Raw genomic sequence first — 25,689 nt, 5'->3', positions numbered from 1 at the left:
CTCGGGGTGCTCAGGGTACAGTGACAGAAAGATCAGGGACCGCCTCTGCTGACATTTGAGCTGAGACTTAAGCGACAGAGGTCAGGTCATGCGAGATCTGGGGAAAGAAAGTTACTGGCAGAGAAAGGGGGCCCTGCTTCGCTGGAATGCAGGCAAAAGGATCGGATAGAAATAGGTCAGACAGGTGGGCAGGACCAGATCTGGCCGGGGCCGGGTAAAGAATTGAGAATTTTAAGTCTAAATTTCTTGACTGAGCAAAATGGCGGAGAGCGTGGAATGTCTTAAGGATGTGTGTTTGGAGGCTAGGAAAGTCAGTCACTCAGAGGTCAAGCACACGGTCCTGGGCCCGGGCCAGTTTAGCTTCTCCGAGCCGCCCAACCCGGCCTGGAGCTTCAAATCCGCTTAATGACGCGACGGGGCGGGGGAAAGCGCGCACCCTACCTCAGGAAGCTTGGATCTCGGCGCCCGCCGTAGACGTCGTGACAGAGGCGGCCCGTTGCCTGGGAGCCAGCGAGACGCCACTCGGCCTCCTCCGCTGTGGAGAGTGCCACCGTTGGGCCTCGGTCACCATGTCGGTGCTGGACGCGCTTTGGGAGGACCGGGATGTCCGCTTCGACGTCTCCTCGCAGTGAGTCGCTCCCGGGACCTGTAGAGGGCGCCGCAACGCGGTTTCAGGAGGAGCCTGCGCCCCCACTGCTCACGGCCCTCGCGAGAGCGGGAGGAGGTTTGAGCCTGCGGTCGGCTCTCCGGGAGACCCCGGACTGGCCTGGCCACTGCGGGAACGCTTCTCAAGTAAACCGTTTGAGTGCAGTGCGATCCCCGGCCCCGACCTGGCCCCGGGCACCTATCGGGAAGCTGAGCCCAAATACGTCCGGGACCATCTAGGGCTTGGGGGTCCGGTACACCCAAGTGAGCTTGGAGTGCCCAGTTTCCTATGGTGCAGGAACGTTCGGCAGAGACTCAGGAGACCGGGGTTCTGAAACTAGGTCTGGAAAAGCGACACACATTGTGGGCCCTTAGGCTTCGTCATTTTAAGCTTGAGCCTCTTTGCCTGTAAAACAAGGGAGGTGGGAATAAGCATTCTCCAAAATTCCTAACCACGCAAACTTTATTTCCATGATAAGCTTCCATCTCGTTATTCATTTAAATCACCAATGGGAAGAAGGAGCTACTTTTTGGAACCTCTCAACATTAACCCTGGGTGGTTGTTGTTGTTTTTTAAGTTTTTTGGGAGAAGATATTTGCAAAAGACATATCAGATAAAGGTCTGGTATCCAAAATGCTTTAAAGAGAGAATACTTAAAATCCTCCTACCCAAAGGCCAAGGGGGGAAATTCGCCCATTGAGATATTAACTGTTGGAAGACCGTGAAGCTGAGGTTCTAGGGTTAATGATATGAAGCTTCTTAGCCACTTTTTATGATTCCTTATCATGACCAAAACCTTAGAAAATAAAATAATTTCCCAGGCTTAGTTGTGGCTAGATATCTAATACTAACATGGTCTTAGATCCTTTAAGAAGTTGTGAGGGAAGGGAATTTATAAAATTATGAATGATGGTTACATATTGCACACATTCTATGACTTTTATTACTCTCGGAGGGTTCTTAATCCAAGCAAATGTCCATTTCATGAAGGTTTCCATTTTATTGAACATTTAGCAGATGCTTACTTACTATGTTCTAGGTACTGGGTACTGTCCTGATAGCTAGAGATACAAAAATAATAGAAAATGATACACCTGGCCCCGATTTTAGTGCAGGAGATACACATAGACAACTATTTTTTAAAATGTGGTAAATACCATCCTGGAGAAAAATGAACAAAAAGATGGGGTATCATAGAAACGGAATAGTTCATTTTGCCTGGGGAAGGCCTTGAAGAAGAAATAATATTTGAGTTCAACCCTGAAGATTGGGCAGGGCCTTGTCAGGTTAGACAGGAGAGTATTCCAGAAAAATAAGAAAACTAAACAAAACATTAAGAACAGAGTCTTGGAAGTATAAACGTCATTGGCTGGAAGGCAGGGTCGGCAGGTAGAGGATGGAGGAACAAACAGAAAGGTAGATTAGCCAGGTTATAAAATATTTAGCTGAGGATTTTGGACATCATTTTCTAGGCAGTGGGATGACATGGAAGACTCTTAAGCAGGAAAGTTATGTTATGATCATATCTGTATTTTCAGTAGGTAATTGAATCAGCTGTATGGAGAAGGTGTTAGAAGGCTCTACCACATATTCTGCTAGGTTTTTGTTTGTTTTGGGACACTCCGGAATGCATTCTGTCAGTCAGCAAACTATTCTTCACTCTTTATTTCCTTTTATTCCCTGTATCTAATTGTTTACCGAGTCCTGACGATGCTTTGCTTTAACTTGCTCCTTCCGTGACTGCCTGACCACCTCTCCTCTATTCAGAAACCTCTGTGGGTTCTCCATTGTCCACAGGACAAGGCCCATACCTACCCAACTAGCATTCAGAGGTAGTGGCATATATTTCTCAGTACGCCTTAACATGAATCTTCCTCCCGAGCCAGGCCCATCTTTCCACATTCTCTTGTCATTTCTTTTTTCTGGTCTTTAATCATGGACTCCCCTCCCTCTCTCTCTTACTTCTCCAAATCCTACCTCTCCTAGTTCTGGTTTCTCTACATGTCCTTGGTCATTGCAGGCCCCACTGGTCTCCAGATTCTTAAAGTTTTTAAGCCCTTATTTTCAAATGCATGAGCATTTGGTACCGTATCATTTATACTCTTGGCTGTTTTATATGCATATGTCTCTTTTCTCCCTAACTAGATTGTAAGTGTGTATAGTTGTAGCTATTAAAACCTTGATATTTATTTTAGACAAATGAAAACAAGACCTGGAGAAGTCCTTATTGATTGTTTAGATTCAATTGAAGACACCAAAGGAAATAATGGGGATAGAGGTGAGTACATTTCCTAATATGTTTTATATTTCTGGTTTGAGTTAAAATTGTTAACTCATAATAGCTGGAGAATAAGATATGAAACAGCATTATATGTAACTGTAATTGTGACAGTGAAAGAGTTAAATCCACATAAGACTTTTCTCAGACTTAAACAGAAGAAAAGATGGGTATTATACCTATAACCAGAGAATACAGGTTCTTCCTCAGAACTTTGGTCCTTCAGTAAATCTCAGTTTTGACATCAGCTCTCTCCAACATAACTGTTAAAACTCCGGGAATCCCTGTTTGTAAGGGGCATGGGATAGTTCTGACTTTTGAATCTGCCTCCCCACACAAAGAATGTGAGGGCTATCTGGAGCCATGCTTCCTTTTAAGAAATCCAAGAGTAATTCACAGTCCCCCAAGACTGACACCTGGAGATGGACATGTGGAGAGCAAATTTAGTGCTATATTATGAAGTCTATTTGTAGGTTAAGCATGAAAGTCCTATGAGACATCTATGTATGTCACTGAGGAGCAGCCAGAGTTGGACTCTGGAGTTCCTCTCAAACCAGATTTCCCAAAGTATGGAACTTTGAAAAGTCCAGGCTGCATACAACAGCTGTACTTAGAGCCAGTGTCCAGTGACCAGGTCTTGTAAGCATCACTGTTGTTTTTGGAAAAAAAAACAAGGGATGAGTGGGCAGCCTAGTATATCTGAAAAGGTTTTTTAGAGGAAAGGAGGTTTAGGAGGATGGGTCATAAACCTCTTACTGAAAGAAGAGTAAGTGGGGGGAAAGGAGCAGACCTCTTTCAGGTGAGAAGTATCAGTAAATCCTAGAGTCTGTGCAATAACCCTCATCAGGAGAACGTGCCCATGCAGCCTTTCAAGTGGCCACTTGCTCTCTGCGTCTTTCTTCTGGTCTGCTCTGGGGTGGAATGTGAGCAGCAGGCTTAGTTTTAGGCCTTTCTTCCCTGTGAAGGGCACCTATCACCACCAGCTACAGGCAGAACCTGTCAATGGCAAGGGCTCATCCTTAAAAAAATGCTTAGATCACATTTATGAAATGCTTCCTGGTGTCGGCCAGGCCCAGGTGAGAGTGAGATATGAGGGTTTAGCAGCAAACAAGAAGTCTTAATTTGTGCCTTTGAGGACATTTGAGGGTGGAATAATAATCTCTAGATACCTGGATCTTGACAGACCTGAATTAATTTAAGGAAGCCAAGAGAAAATTTGGTTGTTCTACAGACTGGCAGGGACTCTTATATAACAGTCCATCCACCAGTCCATACAAAGACTATGGCTTATAGAACATTTTTCAATTCATTGAGTACTCACTGAGTACAGAATCTTATACTAGCACTTTGGAATAGAGAGAGCAAAACACCTCCCTGGCCAGAAGTATCCATCACGGTGAGTGCCTGAAATCTTCCTATTCATAAAAATAACTGTATGTGTACTCACCTCTGAAACAATTCCCCAGAAAATGGAATTTTACAGGAGTGTAATAGAGCTTCTGGTTAATAAGAAGGTAGAAAAGAGAAGGGGACTCCTGCCTTCTAGCCTTCTTCTTCCTTTCCTTTCCAGCAGTTTGAAAATGACCAAATTAAGGCATTCATTAAGTTCAGTTCATGTTAAAACTATAAATACCCCCAAAAGATTAGCACATTTAATCCATTTCAACTGTAAGTACGCTAACATGAAATTATCAGATTAGCTTTGCACATTGAAGCTGTATGGGAATGACAGCCATATTTCAGTGTTTGAGATTAGGAAAAACAAGGACAATTATATTTTAGTGTTCGGAAAGACAGAGAGAAAAGTCCATGCCTAGGACACTGGGTTTGTAACTATAGGATGAGGCCTTTCAGCAAGAAAGAGGCAACATAAGAATGCTAGAGATTTGTAGGAAATGTATCAAAGAACTGAAAAATAGGTAATCAGAATTGGTCAGTGGCTTTACTTACCACTCCATAATTTTTCCTGGAATCCTCTAATAGACAAATATCAAAAAGAATCAAAAGATGTCCTGGGCTTATAGCCCAGTTGTGGAGATATAATGTTACTTACATGAAATAAGGAAAACATAGATCAGTGTATCTATAATAACAAAATAGTTTGTCCACAAATAGTCTGTCTTGCTTGTACCACTGGCTTACATTTGTCCCTCCAGGTCCAGTACCCATCACCCTTTCCTCCTTGCCCTGGGAAAATGACATATACAGACTACGTCAAGGGACTCCTTGTGCACTCTAGCTTTGGGTTGGTAGAGCCATGCCGGAAGATCAAAGGGAGGCAGGAGAGTGAGGTCTGGGTATTTATTCCCCTGGTTCTTTCTCCTCAAGGTATTCAGCTGTGCAGGACTTCCAGATTTGGCTAACTGTTCCCTATCCTTGTCCCACTGGGCCTGGGGTGGTAACAGGTTTGCAGCACTCACTTATGGTTCCTGACAACCCCACTCATACCTTTGTAATAAGTCCTTTTATAAATAAACCTCGTTATTCTAATTTAAGTGTGCCATCTGTTGTCTGTTTGACCCCAACCAATAGATGCAGTGTCTACTCTTCTATGATCTTGAGTGAACCTTATACTCTTGCCGTGCTGGGTTATTTATTTTTTTGTCAAACATAGTATGTTCCACAGTTTCTCTTGAGAATGCCTTCCTTTATTTTAACCGCCTTATTCCGTCTCACTCTAGCATTCCCACAAGCTGAGTTTCTCTGATTTTGGATATTCTAGGGGTTTTCGGGGAGGAAGGGGAATCACCTGGCTATAGATTACTCATCAAAAGAATTCTATGGTTATAATTTGTTGAAGAAATGTTGGTTAAACAAAGTTAAGAGAATTTTATTCAGGATTATCACAAAGCTATGCTAATATGTTAATTGTATTATAAATCTGTAAGATACATAGTTTACCATACTCAGATTTACTTCACTTTTTTTTTCTAGAGCATTTATAGGGACTGCTGTTTCATAAGACACACTTTGGGAAATGAAGTTTATCTAACTCTATATTTCAGTTAAGAACATCAGTCTGAGGTTAGGAATGAAAAACATAAAGCCGTAAGCAGACTTCAGCCTGGCCATAACTTCATATGAGCCAAAATTTTTTGCTTATTGCAAAAAAAAAATGGGTTTATAAGTGTGGCTTATGTAAATGAGAACTGTTTAGAGAGCACTCCTGTGGCAGAGATTAGTGTATATATGAAAGTCCTTTGAGAAATGTGATTTCACTAAATGGCTTTGTAATTATACTATCCCATACTCATTCTCAGTTGTGCATATGACCTGCTGGGACTCCCAGAACAGCTTCCACCAAGACAAAATTCCAGTACACAGTTCTCTGTTGATTTGAGTCAAACCAAGTTATTGGCATTGAATACCTGCACCCCTTCTGTAACTGTCAGATTTTGTTTCTCTGGGATTGTATACCTTACACAGGATAGATATGAGCAATAAACATATTTAGTTGATAAATGTATGAAAACATCTGTGGGGATTACTGCTGTTACTGAGCTAGAAGTTCCATGTTTCCCTCTTTCTGTACTGTGAAAATGGGTCCTTACTTAAAGTAACCTATTTTTGTGTGTGTGTGTTTGCTTTTAGGTAGACTCTTAGTAACAAATTTAAGAATCATCTGGCATTCTTTGGCATTACCCAGAGTCAATCTTTGTAAGTATCTTTGTTGGATAACACTAAAGAAAAAAAAATACTTTGTCAGGTGAACTTGCACAGTGGCTGTTGATAACCAAAAAAGCTGTACTGTGAAATATGCAGAAAACTTAAATTGATAAAAACTTTAGCAGTCCTAGACTAATCACAGACTGTACCATTTTGCAAAAGAAATATTTTTCAGTCCATTTTGTCTCTTGGACATACATGAGATTTAGTGCTTTTACGCTGAATGGTTTTTGTTCTTTGCTTATCTTTGACAACTTGCTATGACCTGTTTCAACTAATCCCAAAGAAGGGAGATCTAAATTCTAATAAAAGTACAACCTTTCATTGTGTTAAATTTTGTTTTACTTATTTTTAAAAATTATTTTAGATTGTCCAGCTAGACCTTTTTTCTTGAGGTACTGGTGCTAAGATGTTCAGTAAACGTTCTATATAGGTTTTATTTATTTATTTTTTTTAAAGATTTTATTTATTTATTTGACAGAGATAGAGAGCCAGCGAGAGAGGGAACACAAGCAGGGGGAGTGGGAGAGGAAGAAGCAGGCTCATAGCGGAGGAGCCTGATGTGGGGCTCGATCCCGTAACGCCGGGATCACGCCCTGAGCCAAAGGCAGACGCTTAACCACTGTGCCACCCAGGCGCCCCCTATATAGGTTTTAGAGAAGCAAACTTCCTTTCTTTCTTCCTCAGAGAAGCTATGAATGTTGTTTGTCCAAAGAAGCAGAATTTACTTTCTAGTTCTTTTAATTATTTAACTTAAATTTGTAGTAATTTATTAAAATGTTTTAAAGTTGTGCTTTACGTATATTTAATTTTTAAAACTTAAAGTTCTGTATACAGAGTTTTTTATCTCTCAGTTTATTATATCATGTTCTTGAAATTCTTTGCTTTTGAATTTTAGCTATTGGTTACAACTGCATATTGAACATTACCACAAGGACTGCTAACTCTGTAAGTCTGAAAAATCTTATTGAAATATATATAGTGAAGAAACATTAGATATTTGAGATTGGACTTTGTTTTCACTGTTAAATGAGAAATTGCTCTTGAAATCTGAAATTTTAAATAAATTTCTCCTTACAGAAATTACGAGGCCAAACTGAAGCTCTTTATATACTAACAAAATGTAACAGTACTCGTTTTGAGTTTATATTTACAAATTTGGTTCCGGGAAGTCCTAGACTTTTTACTTCTGTGATTGCAGTACACAGGTATGGTAATACTTTATGGATTATTGTATAATTTTAAGGCAATTCTGTGATATAAAGGTTTAGAGGATAAAGTATATGATTGTAGTACTGTCTTCCTCCAATTTCAGGAAATTGCAATACCCTGAAGATATATAGAAGAACATATTGCATTATCATTTAATAAGCACTTTGAAAGTATTTATAAAACACATAAGACTACTGAAGATTCATAAAAATTTCTACTGAAAATTCTATTAAATTAGCTAACAAGGTAGTTACAGTGAAATAGAGAGTTCATTCAATGTAGATAACCAGGTTGGATCATTCAGTTAATGAATTAAAAAACATTATTTTAGGGGAACCTGCGTGGCTCAGTCAGTTAAGCCTCCAACTCTTGGTTTTGGCTCAGGTCGTGATCTTAGGGTCCTAAGATTGAGACCCACCTTGGGCTCTGCGCTCAGTGCAGAGTCTGCTTGAGTTTCTCACTCCCTTTCCCTCCCTTTCCCCTCCCCCACTCTCTCTCTCTCTCTCTAAAATAAATAAATCTTTTTAATTTTTTTTTAAGATTATTTTACTAGCAGGGGCGCCTGGGTGGCTCAGTTGTTTAGCGTCTGCCTTTGGCTCAGGGCATGATCCCGGGGTGCTGGGATCAAGCCCCACATCAGGCTCATATGCTGGGAGCCTGGTGCTTCCTCTCCCACTCCCCCTGCTTGTGTTCCCTCTCTCGCTGCTGTCTCTCTCTCTGTCAAATAAATAAATAAATAAAATCTCTAAAAAAAAAAAAAGATTATTTTACTAGCAGTAGAAGGCATGTCTGGGTATTTTCCCTAAAGAGTTTTGTTGTTTTCTTTTGTGGTTGTTTTGTTCATTTGTTTTCTAAATTCTTTTCACTACCTTAGCTCTCATTTTTAAGATTTTTTTTAATTACTTGAGAGAGAGCGCGAGAGCACAGAGGGAGAAGAAGAGCAGACTCCCTGCTGAGCAAGGAGCCTGCCTCGGGCTCGATCCCAGGACCCCGAGGCTCAATCCCAGAACTCTGGGGCTTGATCCCAGGACCCTGGGATCATGACCAGAGCCGAAGGCAGCTGCTTAACCAACTGAGCCACCCAGGTGCCCTGCTTTTTTTTTTTTTTTTTAATTCTATAAGGAAATGCAAGTTGACATCTTCTCATTTCCAAGATATGTAAAAACGAGATATTTGCACATAATTTTTCAGGTGTAACTCAGCCTCATCCACATGTCATAAATTGCTTTGCAGGAATATTTTTCTAATAAAATATCACAATTTCATTATTCAGAGCTGCATGTTGTGCTCATATCATTTCCTCCGAGTTAATCTACAAAGGGTGGCAATTAGCTAGGGAACTGCAGAAAATATGGAATGCTTCATGAATATGCTTGTCATCATTGCACGGGGGCTATGCTAATCTCTGTATTATCCTGGTTTTAATATATGTGCTGCTGAGGTGAGCACCTTAGCTCTTTATTTTTAACCAGCCCTAAGTACTATGATTTTTTAAAAGCTTGGCTAAGATGATAGGCTATTATACATATATACAAATTTATACTCACACACACAAATTATATACTATTGTTTTAATTTGCATTTCTTTATTACTAGTGTTGTTGACATTTTTCTCCTTTTTTTGGCTATTTGTAGCTTTCTATTATAAATTTCTTAATTATGCCCTCATCTGTCATATATGTTGCAAATTTATTTCTTAGTTTCCTAGTTATTTGGTTTTGCATTTTGTTGATGATTTTCTAATCTACATAATGGTTTAAATTTTTTGAGATATAATTCATGTAATAGAAAATTTACCATACCATTTCAAAGTTTACAGTTTGAGGGGCACCTGGGTGTCTCAGTTGGTTAAGTGTCTGCCTTTGGCCTGGTTCGTGATCCCGGGGTCTTGAGATCGAGCCCCACATCAGGCTCCCTGCTTAACAGGAAGTCTGCTTTTCCCTCTGTCCCTCCCACCCCCACTTCCCGCTCATGTGCTCTGTCTTACTCTGCTCTCTCTCAAATAAATAAATAAATAAAACCTTTAAAAAAATAAAGTATACAGTTTGATAGTTTTAGTATTTCACAATATTGTGCAGCTATCATCACTACCCAATTCTGGAATATTTCTGTCACCCTAGAAAGAAACCCTTATAGCCCTTTAGTCCCCATAGTCCTTCCCCATTCCCTCCTCTTCATAGCTCCTGGCAATCACTGAATTACTTCTTTCTCTGTGGATTAACCTATTTGGGACATTTAATATAAATGGAATCATACAATATAGTGGCCTTTTATGATTGACTTATTTCACTTACATAGTGTTTTCACTGATCATGTCGTAGCATATATCAGTACTTCACTCTTTCTTATAGCTAAATAGTATTCCATTGTATGAACATATTTTGTTTACTCACTAATTGTTGATAGACATTTGGATTGTTTCCACTTTTTAGCTATTATGAATATTTTTCATTTCTGTTGTACATATATCTAAGGCTTAGCTCTTTATTTCACTTTAGTTAGAGATACAATATGAAGAGGAGTATGAAAGGAGCATATAAGCTGCTTTTCTTCAATAATATAAAAATAAGTGTTCCCCCACAAATAACTCACAGCATAAATAGTTTCCATTTTGTCCACTGGTTAAATATTGATGACTATAGCACTAAAGGAAATTAAGATTTATAGGCAAATGCTCAAATCCTCATCTTTCACAATTTATATATTAGGTTAATTAAAGTAAAAATCATAAGTTTAACAATGAATATTATGATTTATATAAATGACTTCTAAAGTTATTCAGGCTAAGAAAATCCTTCAGTTTTATTAAATGGGTAAATTAGCCTATGAGTTTGTGGGGTAAAATTATAATTAATCAAATGTTATAAAAAAACTAATCCAAAAAGTTATAATAAAACCCAGGGGCACTTGGGTGGCTCAGTCAATTAAGCATCCCAGCTCTTGATTTTGGCTCAGGTCATGATCTCAGGGTTCTGAGATTGAGCCCCATGATGGGGCTCCACACTCAGCGGGGAGTCTGCTTGAGATTCTCTCTGTTCCTCTCCTTCTTCCTCTCCCTCTGCCCAGCCCCCTGCTTGTGTGTGCTCTCTCTCTCTCTTGCTGTCTCTCAAATAAATCTTTAAAAGGAACTAATCAAAACTAATAAATACAGAACCATCTTCTGTATTGATTATTTATCAGTAGGAAGGCAAGGAGAGAGAACAAAGTTAGAGGGATGTTATATACACACGTACACTTGCACACAGATACACAGTCTCCTAGGGTCCCTTTTGGAGTTAATACAGATTCATTCCAATTTTCTGTATAGGGGTAGCTGTGAGCATGTTTGCAGTTGCAATGAGAAAAAGAATTGGACTCCCAGTTGTGCCTTTCACTTAAAGGTGCCTTTGACTAAAACAGAAATGGAGGGAAGCATTTTGATAGGGAAAAATAATTTCCATGTCTGTTATATGCAAGCATTGTTTTTCAGCTTAAAGAGAAAATGCTTCCTCTCATTTGTGCTGTACCATACACATTGTCTTAAAAATTAGACCTTTAAATTTAGGTTACTGAGATAAAATATGTAAATACTACACTAAAATGGTAAAGTCTATAAAAGACTGTGACACCAAAACTTATTGAAAAGCAAATTTTTTAATTTATTGTGATAATTATTTGAGTGATATATGTAAGTATTAACAATTGTATATTTTGGTAGATAAGTAAACATAACCTAGGAAAACCACATTTTCAGTTTGGGTTGGTCTTTGTTCTTTTTTATAGAGCATATGAAACTTCTAAAATGTATCGTGATTTTAAATTGAGAAGTGCACTAATTCAAAATAAGCAGCTAAGATTATTACCACAAGAACATGTATATGATAAAATCAATGGAGTATGGAATTTATCCAGTGATCAGGTATTGTGCCAAAAGCTAATGAACCTCTTGGGTCAGTGCTTTGGTAATCATTTTTCCATTTATCATTGAGTTTGAATATTCACTTAACTCTGTTAAAATTAGCATTATATCTCCTGATAAATCAGCAATATAGCTCTCGATATAAAATAATATTCCAATTTTCACATTTTCATGGTTTTGTGCTCTTTTTAGCAACATTTGTTGTACATAGAATTTACAAGTGGAGTGCCCTGAGAGATTGATTATCTTTTTCAGTCTCCATTCACTTAAAGATTAAAAACTCAGACCCCAAAGAATTAAGTGACTTCATACATCTAGTTCGTCTGAGAACTGCGTTCTTCCCCACATGCTGCACTACCCTTAATATCTTGATAACTTAGGCTGATGGAGGAAAGCCATGAGGTGGACAGTCATGGAAGACTTTTAATCTGGTCTTTTTGGGGGTACTTGGCTGGCTCAGTTGGAAGAGCTTGCAACTCTTGATCTCGGGGCTGTGAGTTCAAGCCCCATGTTGGGTGTAGAGATTACTTTAAAATAAAATCTTAAAAAAAAAAAAAATGAAAGAAAATCTGGCCCTTACGGAATTAAACATATAACTCATTTGGTGATTCCTACATCCATTATTATAACTTCTCATCTGCTCTTGAAGTTATGACCAGTTAAAATATCTAAGTTGGAATAAGTAACACATCAATTTCTAAAGAAAAATTTTCTCTTACATAAGAATAGTTTCCAGCCTCTGTGTGTGTTACAACCTAGGTTAGACTGATAACCACTGGGGTAAAGCTATAGCATTTAAATGAGAGCTTCTTGCTAAACACTGAATCATAAACTTAAGTTGTAATTAAATTTTGCTCATTTGGAAAGTTCTAGTTTTAAACTCTGATAATGGTTCTGTAGTATATAGACAGCTCTACATCTAAATAAGTCCTAATCAGGAATCAGCAAGCTTTTTACTCTAATGGGCCAGATGGTAAATATTTTAGGCTTTGCTGGTCATACCATTTCTGTCATAACTTCTCAGACTTGCCATTGTAGTGTGAAACCAGCCATAGGCAACAAATGAGCATGGCTGTTTCAATAAAACTTTGTTATGGACGCTGAAATTTGAATTTCATACAGTATTCATGTGTCATGAATTACTATTCTTTTAACTTTTTTCCAACCATTTAAAAATGTAAAACTTGGTTTGTGGGACCAAGAAACTTGGCTTCTTGGCTTGTGAGCCATACAAAATGAGGTAGCAGGCCAGATTTGTCCCATAAACCATAGTTTACAGATCTCTACTGTAGGTCATAGCTTAGATGTCATTGTCTGTAAGCTTTCTTTTGTGTTGCTTATGGAGTCTGTACTTAATTACCACTTCAAATTGTTCCTGCTCTAAAATACAGAGCTTGTCTGTACCCCAACATTAGATTATAGGCTTTATAAGGATAGAGGTGGAATTACTCTGTTCATAGTTAGATCCTTACCATCTAGCACCACACCTGGCATTTTAAATTAATTAATTAAGATGTTCAGGATTATCAGAAATATTTTACTGAAAATAGGACTGTTATTGTTAACCTAACTTATGTTTATTGAATATAAAATATGCCCTCCTATTCTTTTGGAATAAATCCTTAGGAGTTTTGCAAGTTGCTCTCTTCTCCTAAATTAAGAGGAAAGAATGACATAAATAATTATTCCTTATAAAGTTAGAGTTAGTACTGTTTAATGGGATGTGGGCCAGGAATAAGGGAGCTAAAAATTTTTGTATAACAGGTTTTTTCAAGATGAGAGTAAAGGAGGGAAATTATCTATATACTTACACATGTGTTTATTAACTTAATTGTAATTAAGAAATAGGTGGTCTTTTCTGATGTATCAAACCTGGTCATCCCAGAAGAGGGCTTTTCAGGTTGTGGGTTTGTAAGTTAATGTTTTGTGCCCGACCTCACCATATAAAATAAGTCCCTCTGGGAGTATATGGTGCGGAGGAGGTGGGGGTAGCGGTGGATGACGCTATAGATAAATGGTAAAGGTGGCTAATTTTGGTGCCATGTACTGGGTATTAAAGATTTTTTTTAGACCATTTAGCTACCATTAATGGAGTGATTTTGAGTAGATGTTGAAGGGCCATATAATTGGAAAACAGTTTTGATTTATAGTTAGTGTTAAAGAGCCATAAAACATCTCTTGTGGACTAATGGGGGTTATCACATACGTTTTGTCTTTCTCTTACCACAATTTCCTTGTCTTAACGTATCCCAGGGTTTGAACAATAGTCGTAATAAGATCTAACACTTGCAGAATGCTTACTATGTGCCAGACACTGCGATAAGGGCTTTATTTATAGGGGTTATTTAATCAAATCTCCATTTTATATTTGACACAATGCACCAAGAACAAATTTTTGCCCATGGTCAGACAACTGTAAGTACTGATGGTATAATGATTAGAGTCTAACTTCAGAATCCAGGCCCTCAGTCATCTAATTGTTCTTCGATCCAGTGAATAATGAAGTCATTAATACTCCATCTGCTACTGTGACAATGAGAATTATTCTGGTGTTTAGAAAATAAAGAGTAAGTATTCAAACAAATGATCATTGATGTATCTCTCATCTTTTACAGGGAAATTTAGGAACCTTTTTTATTACCAACGTGAGAATTGTGTGGCATGCAAATATGAATGACAGTTTTAACGTCAGCATACCATATCTGCAAATTGTAAGTGCATGCATTTGGGTGACCTTATTTTAATGTAGAATAAATAATTTCTGTTCACTAGTTAATAGAACTTTCAGGATTAGATGAATTCTGTCTCCCTCTTTTTGAGTGGCAGCAGTGTACCTGAGAGCAGACTTTTTAAAATGTTGATAATTCATAATTTCAACATAGAAAAGACCCAATGGTACTTACATTCAAGGAAAACCCCACCAATATCAACTTTTTGTTAAAAGAGAAATATATTGGATTTAAAAATTTTTAATAGTCACCATACAGGGGCGCCTGGGTTACTCAGTCAGTTAAGCGTCTGCCTTCAGCTCAGGTCATGATCCCAGGGTCCTGGGATTGAGCCCCACATTGGGCTCTCTGCTCAGCAGGGAGCCTGCTTCTCCCTCTCCTTCTGCTGCTCCCCCTGCTTGTTCTCTCTCTCCCCCTCTCTCTGTCAAGTAAATAAATAAAATCTTTTTTAAAAAATAGTCACCATACAGATTAAAATGTGGGTTTTTTTTTTTTTCTTTTCCTTGCCTTTTTTTTTTTTTTTTTTTTTTTTTTTTTGAGATGTGTCCTTCTTCCATAACCTTTTCATGAGGCAGGTATATAGTGGTTCTTTGCATGGATTCAACACACTGATCCACACACACTGTATTGGCTCCCTTAACACTGCTTTTAAAGCCAGAATGAATTCTTTAGTTCTGTGAATGAACTGTTTTCACTGTATTCAGATACAGGATGTAGTACAAGCTGGATTCATACAACAGGTTTGGTGAAAGGAATTAAGATGGTTTTTAGTGATAATGATTTTAGCTTAAGTTCAATTAAAATTATTAATTCTGTTAAATTATTAATTCTGTTAAAATCCAGAATAAGAACTAACTACATCTGAGACCAATTTGTTTTGAGAGTAAAAGTGGTTCTTTTTATCTCTTCTGCTGCTACTCTAAGTATGTGATTCAGTGAAACAAATAGTAAACTCCAATAAACTGAAGAATTTTGTTTTACATAAGGAAATTACTTATAGGACTCTAGTGCAAATTAGATGGAACATAAAAATAGTCAATGAAAATCCTGTGTGGTTTTCCTATGATAATTGCCCTTATTGTGGGATATAAGTAGTCTTAGCACTAAGCAGTTTCTTTAACAAATATTTATTGAATAGACACAATGTATGTGATATCTGGAAAATGTCATTTTTTAAAAAGATTTCTTGGTTTATAAGAAGGATGATTCTTTGCTAACTATTCCCAAGCCTATCTTTTGCTAAATTGTTTGATTTCTGGGTTACTTTAAAATACCAGATCATTCATTTGCCAAATATTTAGCACCTACTCTGTGTTTGGTGCTAGCAATACAGTCATGAAAATTATGAACCAGTACACAGTTCCTGCCATCAAGGAGGTTTCAGTCTGTTAGAGATTAAGCAGGAAATCATAGAATCTGATAGGAAGAAAATCATTTCTGGTCATCTAAAGAAACACAAGAATTTATAATCGTGTCTGGGAAGATACGATAGAGTCTCCATAGGTATTTGATAAATGTGTTTGTATTGTTCATTGCTGTTTTATATGGTTTACATATGTTATAGCTCGTCTGACCTAATCTCTATTATACTAAAAAATTACTGAGTAGTAAACAACCTTGTGCTTTTCTTCGTTCTTCAGATAGACGCTTTTTGTTATTTAAGAATACAGTTACCAAATATGGCCTCTGGAATGAATTCAGCCTGGTCCAAACAACTTGCAATCTGATATCAACACAGTCTGTCACTAGGACAGTCATATTCATGTGACTTTTAAAAACTAACCCAGCCTTGGGAACCACAAAAAACACTCTCCAGTACTAAAAGATTGCCGGCCTTTGGTTTAAAATACTCAGAAAAATTTTAGACTCCCTGATTTTGGGGGATATTTGAGTGGGATAATTTGTGCATATTTCAGAGATGTCTTCTTTATATTACCTTACAAGTTTGCAGCCTATTTCTAGTATGAGCATTTTCATTTACTTGATTTCTATGGGAATATAATGAAGGAAAGAGGGAGAAGTCTGTTCTTTAGACTATGAAAAGCAGTTACTGTGTAGAAGTTGAAAAACTTGTTTGTGCTAAAGAATCACTACTATCAGATAATAAAAACATGCATTTTCTTCTTTTTCATTTTACATCTAGCGTTCAATAAAGATTAGAGATTCAAAATTTGGTTTAGCTCTTGTCATAGAAAGCTCTCAGCAGGTAAGATATTTTAAATTTTATTAATCTTTAATAGATTTTTTAAACTATGTGACAGTCTATTTTTTTGTTTTATTTATATAGTAACCAGTTTACATCCAAGAAGCATATTAGCTTTAACATGTTAAATAAAGAGTTTAAAGTCATATACTAATTGTCCACATAGGAAAAATCTTTTTATAAAAGTTTCTTTTTTGGGCAGACATAACCATTATTATCATCATGATTATCATTTTTTAATGACAGAGTTAAGTCACTGAACTTTTCATGCATTCTCTCAATCTTTACACAACCCTATGATACAGTTACTATTTTTCCCCATTTTACATTCAAGGAAACTGAGACTTGGAGAAGTTAGGAACCTTGCCCACAGTCTCACAACTAGTAAGTGGTGGAGATAGGTTTTGATTCAGGTCTGACTGATTGACAAGAATGTCATTGAAAAACATATATATAAATACACACACATACGCACCCTGTTTGAGATTTTATACTCTCATATGCAGATTATACTGTATCTAATTATAGTTGCTATGCCCCATGAGCCAGATCTTTGCAGAAATACATTTAAATAAAACATTTACTTATTTGTAAAATCAGTGCTTTTCTAAATTCTAAATGTAAATATGAATGTCTACTCACTCCTTTCCCCTGGCCTGCAGACTTGTAGCTTCCATTTACTGGGTGCTTACTATGTTTCAGGAACTGTGTCAAATATCATGTGTACATTATTTTATTTAATACAACAATTTGATAACTTTTATGATTAGAAATGTGAGGCTTGGATGGGGTCACTGGGTGATGGGTATTAAGGCATGTGGTGTGATGAGCACTGGGTGTTATATGCAGCTAATAACTACATCAAAAACTAATGATGTACTATATATTGGCTAACTGAACATAATTAATAAATGAATAAATGAATGAACAAACGAATGAATGAAAAAGAAAATTGAGGCTTAAAAGATTAAGGAAAGTATGTTTCCCAACATAATAAGGCTAGTAAATTTGTTTTAAAACCAGAATTTAGGGGGTGCCTGGGTGGCTCGGTCGTTAAGCGTCTGCCTTCGGCTCAGGGCATGATTCCAGAGTCCTGGGATCGAGCCCCATGCCAGGCTCCTCCGCTGGGAGCCTCCTTCTTCCTCTCCCACTCCCACTGCCTATGTTCCCTCTCTTGCTGCCTGTCTCTGTCAAATAAATAAATAAAATCTCTTTTTAAAAATTAAAAAAATAATAATAAATAATAAAACCAGAATTTAAACTCAAAAGTATATGCTCTCAACCTAAAGCTTATGCTCTCACCTTTCACAGTATGCTACTTAATTTTTTAACACTTTCAACAACAACCTGTCCTGGTCAGGTTTATTCCCTAATTCTTCAAGGAATTAGCCTCAGCTGGGCCATTCCCTTTCTTTTAATATATGATCTATTCCTTTTCAAGGTCTAGCTCAAGAAAAACTTAGTTTGTTGGCCTTCACAATCTATAGTGTATTTTTTTAAAATCTTAAAACATCATCTTTGATGTTTACAGATGAAGTGATGTGATACCTGGATATGCTTTAAAATAATCCTGAGTGAGGGGAGGAGATTTGGGGAAAGGAGAGGTTAAAGATGGAAAAGAGTTTGCCAAATGTTGCTACTTATTGAAGCTGGATGATGGCTACATGGACACTTGTACCCTTTTTTTCTATTTTTGTATATGCTTTAAGTTTTTCATTACAAAAATTTTAATCAAAAAATCAGCTTACCTATATTGCTCTGAAATAAGGACATTAGAGCATAGTTTATCATATAGTGTAAATACCCATTCCTCAGGCTTGTTTTTTGTTTTTTCATTATTTTTTCTTACAGAGTGGAGGATATGTTCTTGGCTTTAAAATAGATCCTGTGGAAAAACTACAAGAATCAGTTAAGGAAATCAATTCACTTCACAAAGTCTATTCTGCCAGTCCTATATTTGGAGTTGATTATGAGATGGAAGAAAAGGTATTTTGTTCAGTATGTAAAATAAAGAGTTTACTGAATTGCTTTTACACAATCTATAAAATTCAGATATAAACACATTGTGTACAATTTAATTTTGAACTGTGTTTAAAATGATGGATATACAGACTCTGCTCAGAGAGCATGACCCCTCGGCCATCACTAATTTGTGCCATCTACCCGTCTTCTCACTGGCTGCTTCGTCATTCATTCCTGCACTTCTAGGAGAGCAGTTTATCCAGAGAGGTGTCCATGTGCAAGGCTCCTCTGATGTGGACAGACTTCAGTCTCTCGCTCTGTTTTATTTTTATTCCACTTCTGCCTCCCACTAGCATTTGGGCAAACCTCACAGGCCTCACAGACACTGGGCTTTTCCCACAGAGCCCTGCAGTATAGCACCTCCAGGAGTCTGCTCCATCAGTGTGGCCCTGGTCCATTCCCTATTCATCAGTGCCTCTGCCATGCTGGTTATGAAATATTTTCAATATCACATCCACATGTCTGCTCTTTGCTTTCCTTATGATTTCTGGGTTTTCCCCAAACCCACCCTGCTCTCCAGGTACGTCAGCTCTCTTTTGACTTTACTCTTCAGCCTCTCCAGTTGGGACCCTTGTCATCCGGTCTGTCACTGGTGTCCTCACCAGCCACTCCATTAGAGATGTCCTCACTGTCTGCTCTGTCAGAGGTACTCTGGCCAGAGGTTTTGTGTCTGGTGCCCTCACTGACCACTCTTGTCACAGGCTCCCTTGCTGTCTGTTCTTTTGCTGGCGCCCTCACCGTACACTGTGATGGTGCCCTTGCCACCACTCTTCCAACAGCGTCCCTGCTGGTGCTCAGCATGTTGAGGCCATCAGACAGCACATGTATTATCTATATCTCTTCTACTCTTGGACTGCAGCATGTGACCAGAGAAGATCAGGAAGTAGGGCTGGGCAGCTAAGTTCAAATTCACACCCTCTGACTTCAAACAGACCCTTGTTGCCTGGTAGCGCTCCTTGCTAGCTTTTTCTCTCCCCGTAATATTCTCTATATATCCCCCTTCCCTTCCAGCTGAAACTTGTCTCTGGGCTGCTGACACTGTATTATACATATAGTCATGTTTCTCACATCTTTAACCATCCTTTTCTGTTTTCCTCCCTACCTGCGCTTCTTTCAGCACTCTCCCTTTCGTTCTGTCTTCTCTGTAGATGCCTCAGGAATATCAGCCCTCTTCCGGTTTCCTCAACCTGTACTTCTGTTAGATGACTCCCCCGTCTTTTATTCTGATCTTGACACACTCTCGCAGATGAACATGGTTCTAAATATTCTTGAATATTTTCACATAAATGAGCATTCCAAACAGCATAAATTGAATTTCTCGTTTAAAAGTTTGTCCTAGTAATTTAATTAAGTAATTTTCCAAGTCTGTAAGATACACTGGGACTTTAATATCTCAAACTTGGCATACCTAAAATGCTATCATTTTTCTCAAAAGCACTATCCTGCTGATGCATCTATTTTCTACTTATTTATTTTTAGCACTGGCAAAGTCAGCTGTGCTCAAAACTTCAGAGATTTCATTTTTTTATTTTCCTCATTGTCTTATTTTACACATTCAATCATACAGTCTCGTCCCTTTTCCTATCCCTTTCTTTTCACTCAAACCACAATTACCATTATTACTCTTGCTTGCATAATAATATTGTAGAACATGCCTGGTCCTTGGAACCTAGCAAACCTGACTTTAGTCCTAATTTCACCATTTATTTGTGATTCTAGGCAGATTTGAGCTTCAATTTTCTCATAAAATGAAGATAATCTGCAGGGTCCAGTTGGTTGCCTTCGGCTCAGGTCATGACCCATGTCGTGCTCCCTGCTCAGCGGGAAGTCTGCTTCTCCCTCTCCCTCTCCCTCTGCCCTTTTCCCCTTCTCGTGCTCTCTCACTCTCGCTCTCACTCTCTCAAATAAATAAAATCTGTAAAAAATTTTTTTAAAAATGAAGATAATCTCTCTCACAAAATTATTGATCATATCCGTGCAATGCCTGGCACCTGAGAGACACTCAGTATGTTAGTTCTCCTACCCATTCTCTCTCTGCCTTTCATTTCTTCTCTTCTTTTTTGGCCCCCAGTACATAATAATAACCAGCCATAATAACCCACTCCGTCATCTCATGTAAGTCCCCACTCCAAAGCCACCTCTTCAGGAAGGTCTTCCCTGACCACCATCTAAAACAGCAGCCTCCATCATTTTTTTGTTCCTTATCCCTGTTCACTTGCTTGCTTTATATTTGGTAACACTCATCAGTCTTCTCCACTATAAATCATCTCCATGAAGTCAGGGATTTTCATCTATTTTCTTTAACCACTGTATCTCCAGCAATTTGAACTAGCACAAATAGGCGCTTAGTGAACATTCATAGATGTTGAATGACTACATTGAACACCTATTGTTCCCATTCACTGCTCTAAAAACTTTATACACATCGTCTCGTTTAATCCTCCCAACAGTGCTATGAAGTATAGCATTATTATTATCTTTATCTCACAGTTATGGAGACTGACACTTAGCTAGGTTGTTACTTGTACACAGTCACACAACTCTGTGGTTGAAACATTGAGGCAATCCTCAGATTAAGGGATTAGGTCACTTTTGTCAAGGAATATACTTCTACCCTACACACCTTCCCACCAGTTACATATAGATAAAGTCTGAATTCTTTGGGTTGGTATTAAAGAATTTCTGTGGACACAAGCCTACATTTCCTACCTTATCTGCACAGCCACAGTGTCTGGTTGTACAGGCTGTGCACTGCTCAACTATGAGACCATAGTAAACATAGACTTTAGTGTGAATGATGCTCCTTGGGATTGTTCAATACAATAGCCCTGCGTAGCTGCTTCTGTCTCATGTGAATCTTCTGTTCTGACCATACTGGATTATTCATCTTTCTTCAGCCACATCCTGAAGTTTCTCACCTTTGCTGATGCTAGTCCTCTCTGTCAGAAATACCTTTTCCCCTAATCCTACCTATGGAAGTCATCCTCATCCTAAGAGACCTAGACTACATGCCATTCTTTTCTTAACGGAAGTTTCTGGGATTCACAAGCCAGAAGTCCTGTCTCTAAACTTTTTTATTATAATAGATACAGCATTTGTTACAATTACTTTTCATAGGTTGAACCATATGATACTAATATTTGACCGTTTTGACTAACAAAAATGGCAATTTCATATGTTCCAACCTAATATTTAGTTATTTATAATTGTGTTTTATCCTTTGTTCCATCCCCACTAGACTACAAACCTTTTGTGGATAGCGGCAGGGACTTTTTACTCTTGGTAGTGTTAGCATGGTGCCTAACACACCAGAAATACTAAAACATTTTAAAAATGAATTAATATCAGCACCATATTTTATTCTGCTTTACCATTGGAATATGCCATGCAAATCTGTATTCTTTTACTTTTCACAAATTCTATTTAATGACTATTTTAAAGAAAATTGAAAATTTGCTCTTATCAAAACTTAGTTTTTTTAAACTATGTGAAAGAAAATCAGATTAAGTCCATTGAGAGTTTTTTCTTTAAGTATATCTCTATGTATCATATTAAGTTTGTGTAAATTTGTCATTTTAATACTTTTGATGGTATTGACTTCAGATTTAAAAGCTTAGATTTAACTGATTTATTACTCAAGTTAGTTTTAATAGAGTATAAATTATACAATGATTTTTCTAAGACTTGAGTAGTTTTCGGTTGTTTTATCCTTTTACAAGTATTTACAATTCTCACAGCACATTTTATTAAAATTATTTGTTTAATTAATATTGTCTCCTTGATGCATTTTTTTCCTTGATGTATTTTAATATCTACTGATTTTTAGCCACAGCCCCTAGAAGCTCTGACAGTTGAACAGATTCAAGATGATGTAGAAATAGACTCTGACAATCACACGGACGCTTTTGTGGTGAGCATGACAAAGAGCTGCTAAATTTCTTATGATTTTTTTTATCTGGGTCATGTTTAAGTAGTGGCTTAAGTGTATAAAACACCATAGAACTTCAGACTTTTGGGAGTTATCTTAAACATGAGTTAGAAAGTAATTTTTTTAAGTTAAGGATTTTTTCTTTGTGTGAAATTACTTTTAAATGACCAAACGGGGAAATAGTTTGAGAACACTATTATTGAGAGAATTTCAGATCTGTGAACATTTTTTCATACCTTAGAATAATAGAACAGGTTAAATAGTTAATTAAATTAATTTAAAATCTATACTTTTCATTATTGATCTTTATGAGATGGACTTCCTTTCAATTTATTGGTATATTATATTAAAAAGTGTATTTAAACTATGAGCTTTCCTGTTTCTGAATTTGTATTATTTCATAGCCAAAATAATACTAATGTTTTCTATATAGTGTAGTGTGTGAATCTGGCCAGCATACCACTCTGGGAATAAATATTTTTAAACAAGTGTGAAATTAATATAAAATATTTAATTGTAAACTACAGCATTTGCTGACACATTGAAGCACTGATTGTTTTGTTTTGCCAGCACCTTCTTCTAAACCAAAAGTAGGGATGAAATTTTATACTTCGAAGTCATTCTTTTTATCTTCTTTCAAGTTAACAGTGCTAATTATATATTAAATTACAAAACACATTTTTTGGAGCTCAAAGCATAAGTCTTGTAGTCATTACTAATGATTGACGGAAGAAGTGAAATCTGCTTCTAGTGTAGTAAAGAGAGGTGAGAGGACCATTAGACACGCGGGAACAGAATGTAAATTACATGTAGTTACACAATTGTTTAGTAAATTAATTACCTGTTCCTTAGTCCACTGACCTGTTATATGTCAAGTATGTGAAATATAATTTTCTTTGTTTTATAGGCTTATTTTGCTGATGGCAATAAGGTAAGCACATTTTATCTATAGTATATGAAAAAAAACTTTCTATATTCCAGCATTTAGTATTCACAAAACTTATGTGAAACGTATTTTTTGTTTTTTTCCTCTTCCTTGCCCACCTTCTCTACTCCCATCTCATCCTCTTATCTCCCAAAAAGCAACAAGATCGTGAACCTGTATTTTCAGAAGAACTGGGGCTTGCAATAGAGAAATTGAAGGATGGATTCACCCTACAGGGACTTTGGGAAGTAATGAGTTGATCTTGAGTTGAGCTGGATTTCTATTTAAAGATATCTCAAGATTAAAGATACTAGTCGCCTGCTATAAGGCATGGAATAGTTTTTACTTTCACAGAAAAAGCTTTTAAGAAAGAGTTTTTTAATGATTAAGGAAGAACTCACTTATCTAATTTTATTGCCACTTTTCTAAAAATTAAATTTAAAATTGTAATCAAAATGTATCTGGTTTGTAAATATGTTTATTTTGTACCTAATGCTTGTAAATTATTAGTCTGCAGATAATAAATGACTGTATCATGTTGGGTTTAATAAAGAATTTATGCAGCACCATTTAATGTTTTGAAAGTATTATTTAAAAGCATAAGACTATTCTTACAGAGTAATCAAAATATTGCCTTTTTAATTATAAAAATCTGGTTTAAATAAATTATCAAATGGCTCCAAATGTAAGCCAACTCTAATATAAATTGCGACCCTTAAACTTATCATGTTTAAGTAACCATTTCTGTAAAACCTAAAAATAGTAGTTAACTCTGGAGTATATCAACCCCTATGTAATGTTTTGGGCACTATCTTATAAATAATTTCAATATAGTTTTGGCAAGAATACATTTATTTAGTAAGTAAATAGTTTTAAATAGTTTGTAAATAAATTGCTCATTTATTGCCTTTCTTGTTTGTACTCACTGAAACCTCTTTGAAGTTTTCAAAAATAGGATATTCTCTGATTTCCTGCTTAGCTATGATTTGGCAACTTCTCTGGCATTCATGTTTTTTGCCACTGCTTTGGTATAAAGAAACATTGTGAGGAACCTTTGTTAAACCATTGAAATTAGCCAAAGGAGCCCTCTTTCTCTAGAGGGAGAGGAGTGAGTGTGTAACAGCGTGTAAAATAAGACGCAATTGTATGTAAAACCATAAACACATAGCACAACCAAATGCTAACCAAGTGCTAACCTGAGTTCAGTTAAAATCAATGAACAAAAGCAATACATTCGTTTCTTTATTTAAAAAGAAAAGGATTTGTACACTTTTTAAGAGATGGGGTTATAATAAACAACCTACATTAAGGGGAAAAAAACGGGTTGTTTGAAAAATTCAAACAGGTCACAAAATGCTGCCAGGAATATGTTTAAATGGTTTTTGAAGCAAAACAGATTTTATAATTGCTGACTAGTAAGGAATCTCAAATGTCATATCATGGTGTTTGCATCTGACTCACTAATCTTTTCAAATGTTAGTTGTTACAAGTAGAGAGAAATGAGTCATTTATTGTTTAAACAAGGGAGCAGCTGTTAGTTTTTTCTAGTGTGTTAAAACCTTTAGTGACATCTATAAATGGAAAAAAGAGTCAATGAGCTCTTCTTTCAGCTGTTGTTTTAGCAGCTGACAGTACCTTTGACTTCACTGTGATGTAAAATAAGAGGGAAAAGCCTTTACTCATAGATAGAGACCTCGAAGTTTAAAAATACACAATTCACTGATCTAGGGGCATTTATTCATTGGACAAATATTTACAGAGCACAGGAGGCGCTGGGGCTATAGCATTGAACAAAGCAAACCAAAACAAAAATTCCTGTCTTCAAGGAGCTTATAGTCTTTTGAGGTTTAAGAATACCAAACTTTGAAATTATACAGTATATCTGCAGCCCCACTGAGTTCAGAAAATGCGACAGTATGATTTTGTAATAAAATAGTTCATGAAGAGGTATATACAATGTCATCTGCATATAAACAAAGGATCAGGTTTTTTTCAAATCATGACTTCTGCACTCCATAATTAATAGGGTGTTCTATTACAATCAACAACTTAGATTATGATTTGAGTTACGTATTCTTTTTTTTCCTTGAACAGGCTTGTTTTTCAAATTATGCAGGTGATGTAGCACTTCTTCCTGATTTTGCTGTGTTCTGTTGATAACACTGTTTTCGTGGAGTTACAT

At 36.9% G+C, this 25,689-nt stretch overlaps 1 protein-coding gene and 1 non-coding gene across 3 annotated transcripts; one reads left to right on the top strand and one right to left on the bottom strand.

The window, feature by feature from the left end:
• The first annotated feature begins 493 nt into the window (after positions 1–493).
• Positions 494–24,066, top strand: BBS5 (Bardet-Biedl syndrome 5). Of its 2 annotated transcripts, none has more exons than XM_008687087.2 (12): positions 494–628; positions 2,842–2,924; positions 6,516–6,581; positions 7,489–7,538; positions 7,671–7,798; positions 11,565–11,700; positions 14,316–14,411; positions 16,573–16,635; positions 18,484–18,618; positions 22,481–22,564; positions 23,490–23,513; positions 23,666–24,066. In XM_008687087.2, exons 1-12 carry the CDS (start codon positions 570–572, stop codon positions 23,765–23,767), a joined length of 1,026 nt encoding a protein of 341 aa, XP_008685309.1. In that variant the 5' UTR covers positions 494–569; the 3' UTR covers positions 23,768–24,066. The 2 variants fall into 2 exon arrangements, with proteins under 2 accessions (XP_008685309.1, XP_008685310.1); XM_008687088.2 differs by lacking the exon at positions 494–628 and adding an exon at positions 723–986.
• On the bottom strand, positions 9,148–9,251 carry LOC121099901. The gene has a single exon (XR_005831626.1). It is a non-coding gene; the product is annotated as a U6 spliceosomal RNA (small nuclear RNA).
• Positions 24,067–25,689: the final 1,623 nt, after the last annotated feature.

Source organism: Ursus maritimus, unplaced genomic scaffold (assembly GCF_017311325.1).
Source record: "Ursus maritimus isolate PB19 unplaced genomic scaffold, ASM1731132v1 scaffold_1, whole genome shotgun sequence".
Taxonomy (NCBI): Eukaryota; Metazoa; Chordata; class Mammalia; order Carnivora; family Ursidae; genus Ursus; species Ursus maritimus.
The sequence above is the reverse complement of the archived record's forward strand: the minus strand, read 5'-3'. Positions and strand labels throughout refer to the sequence as shown.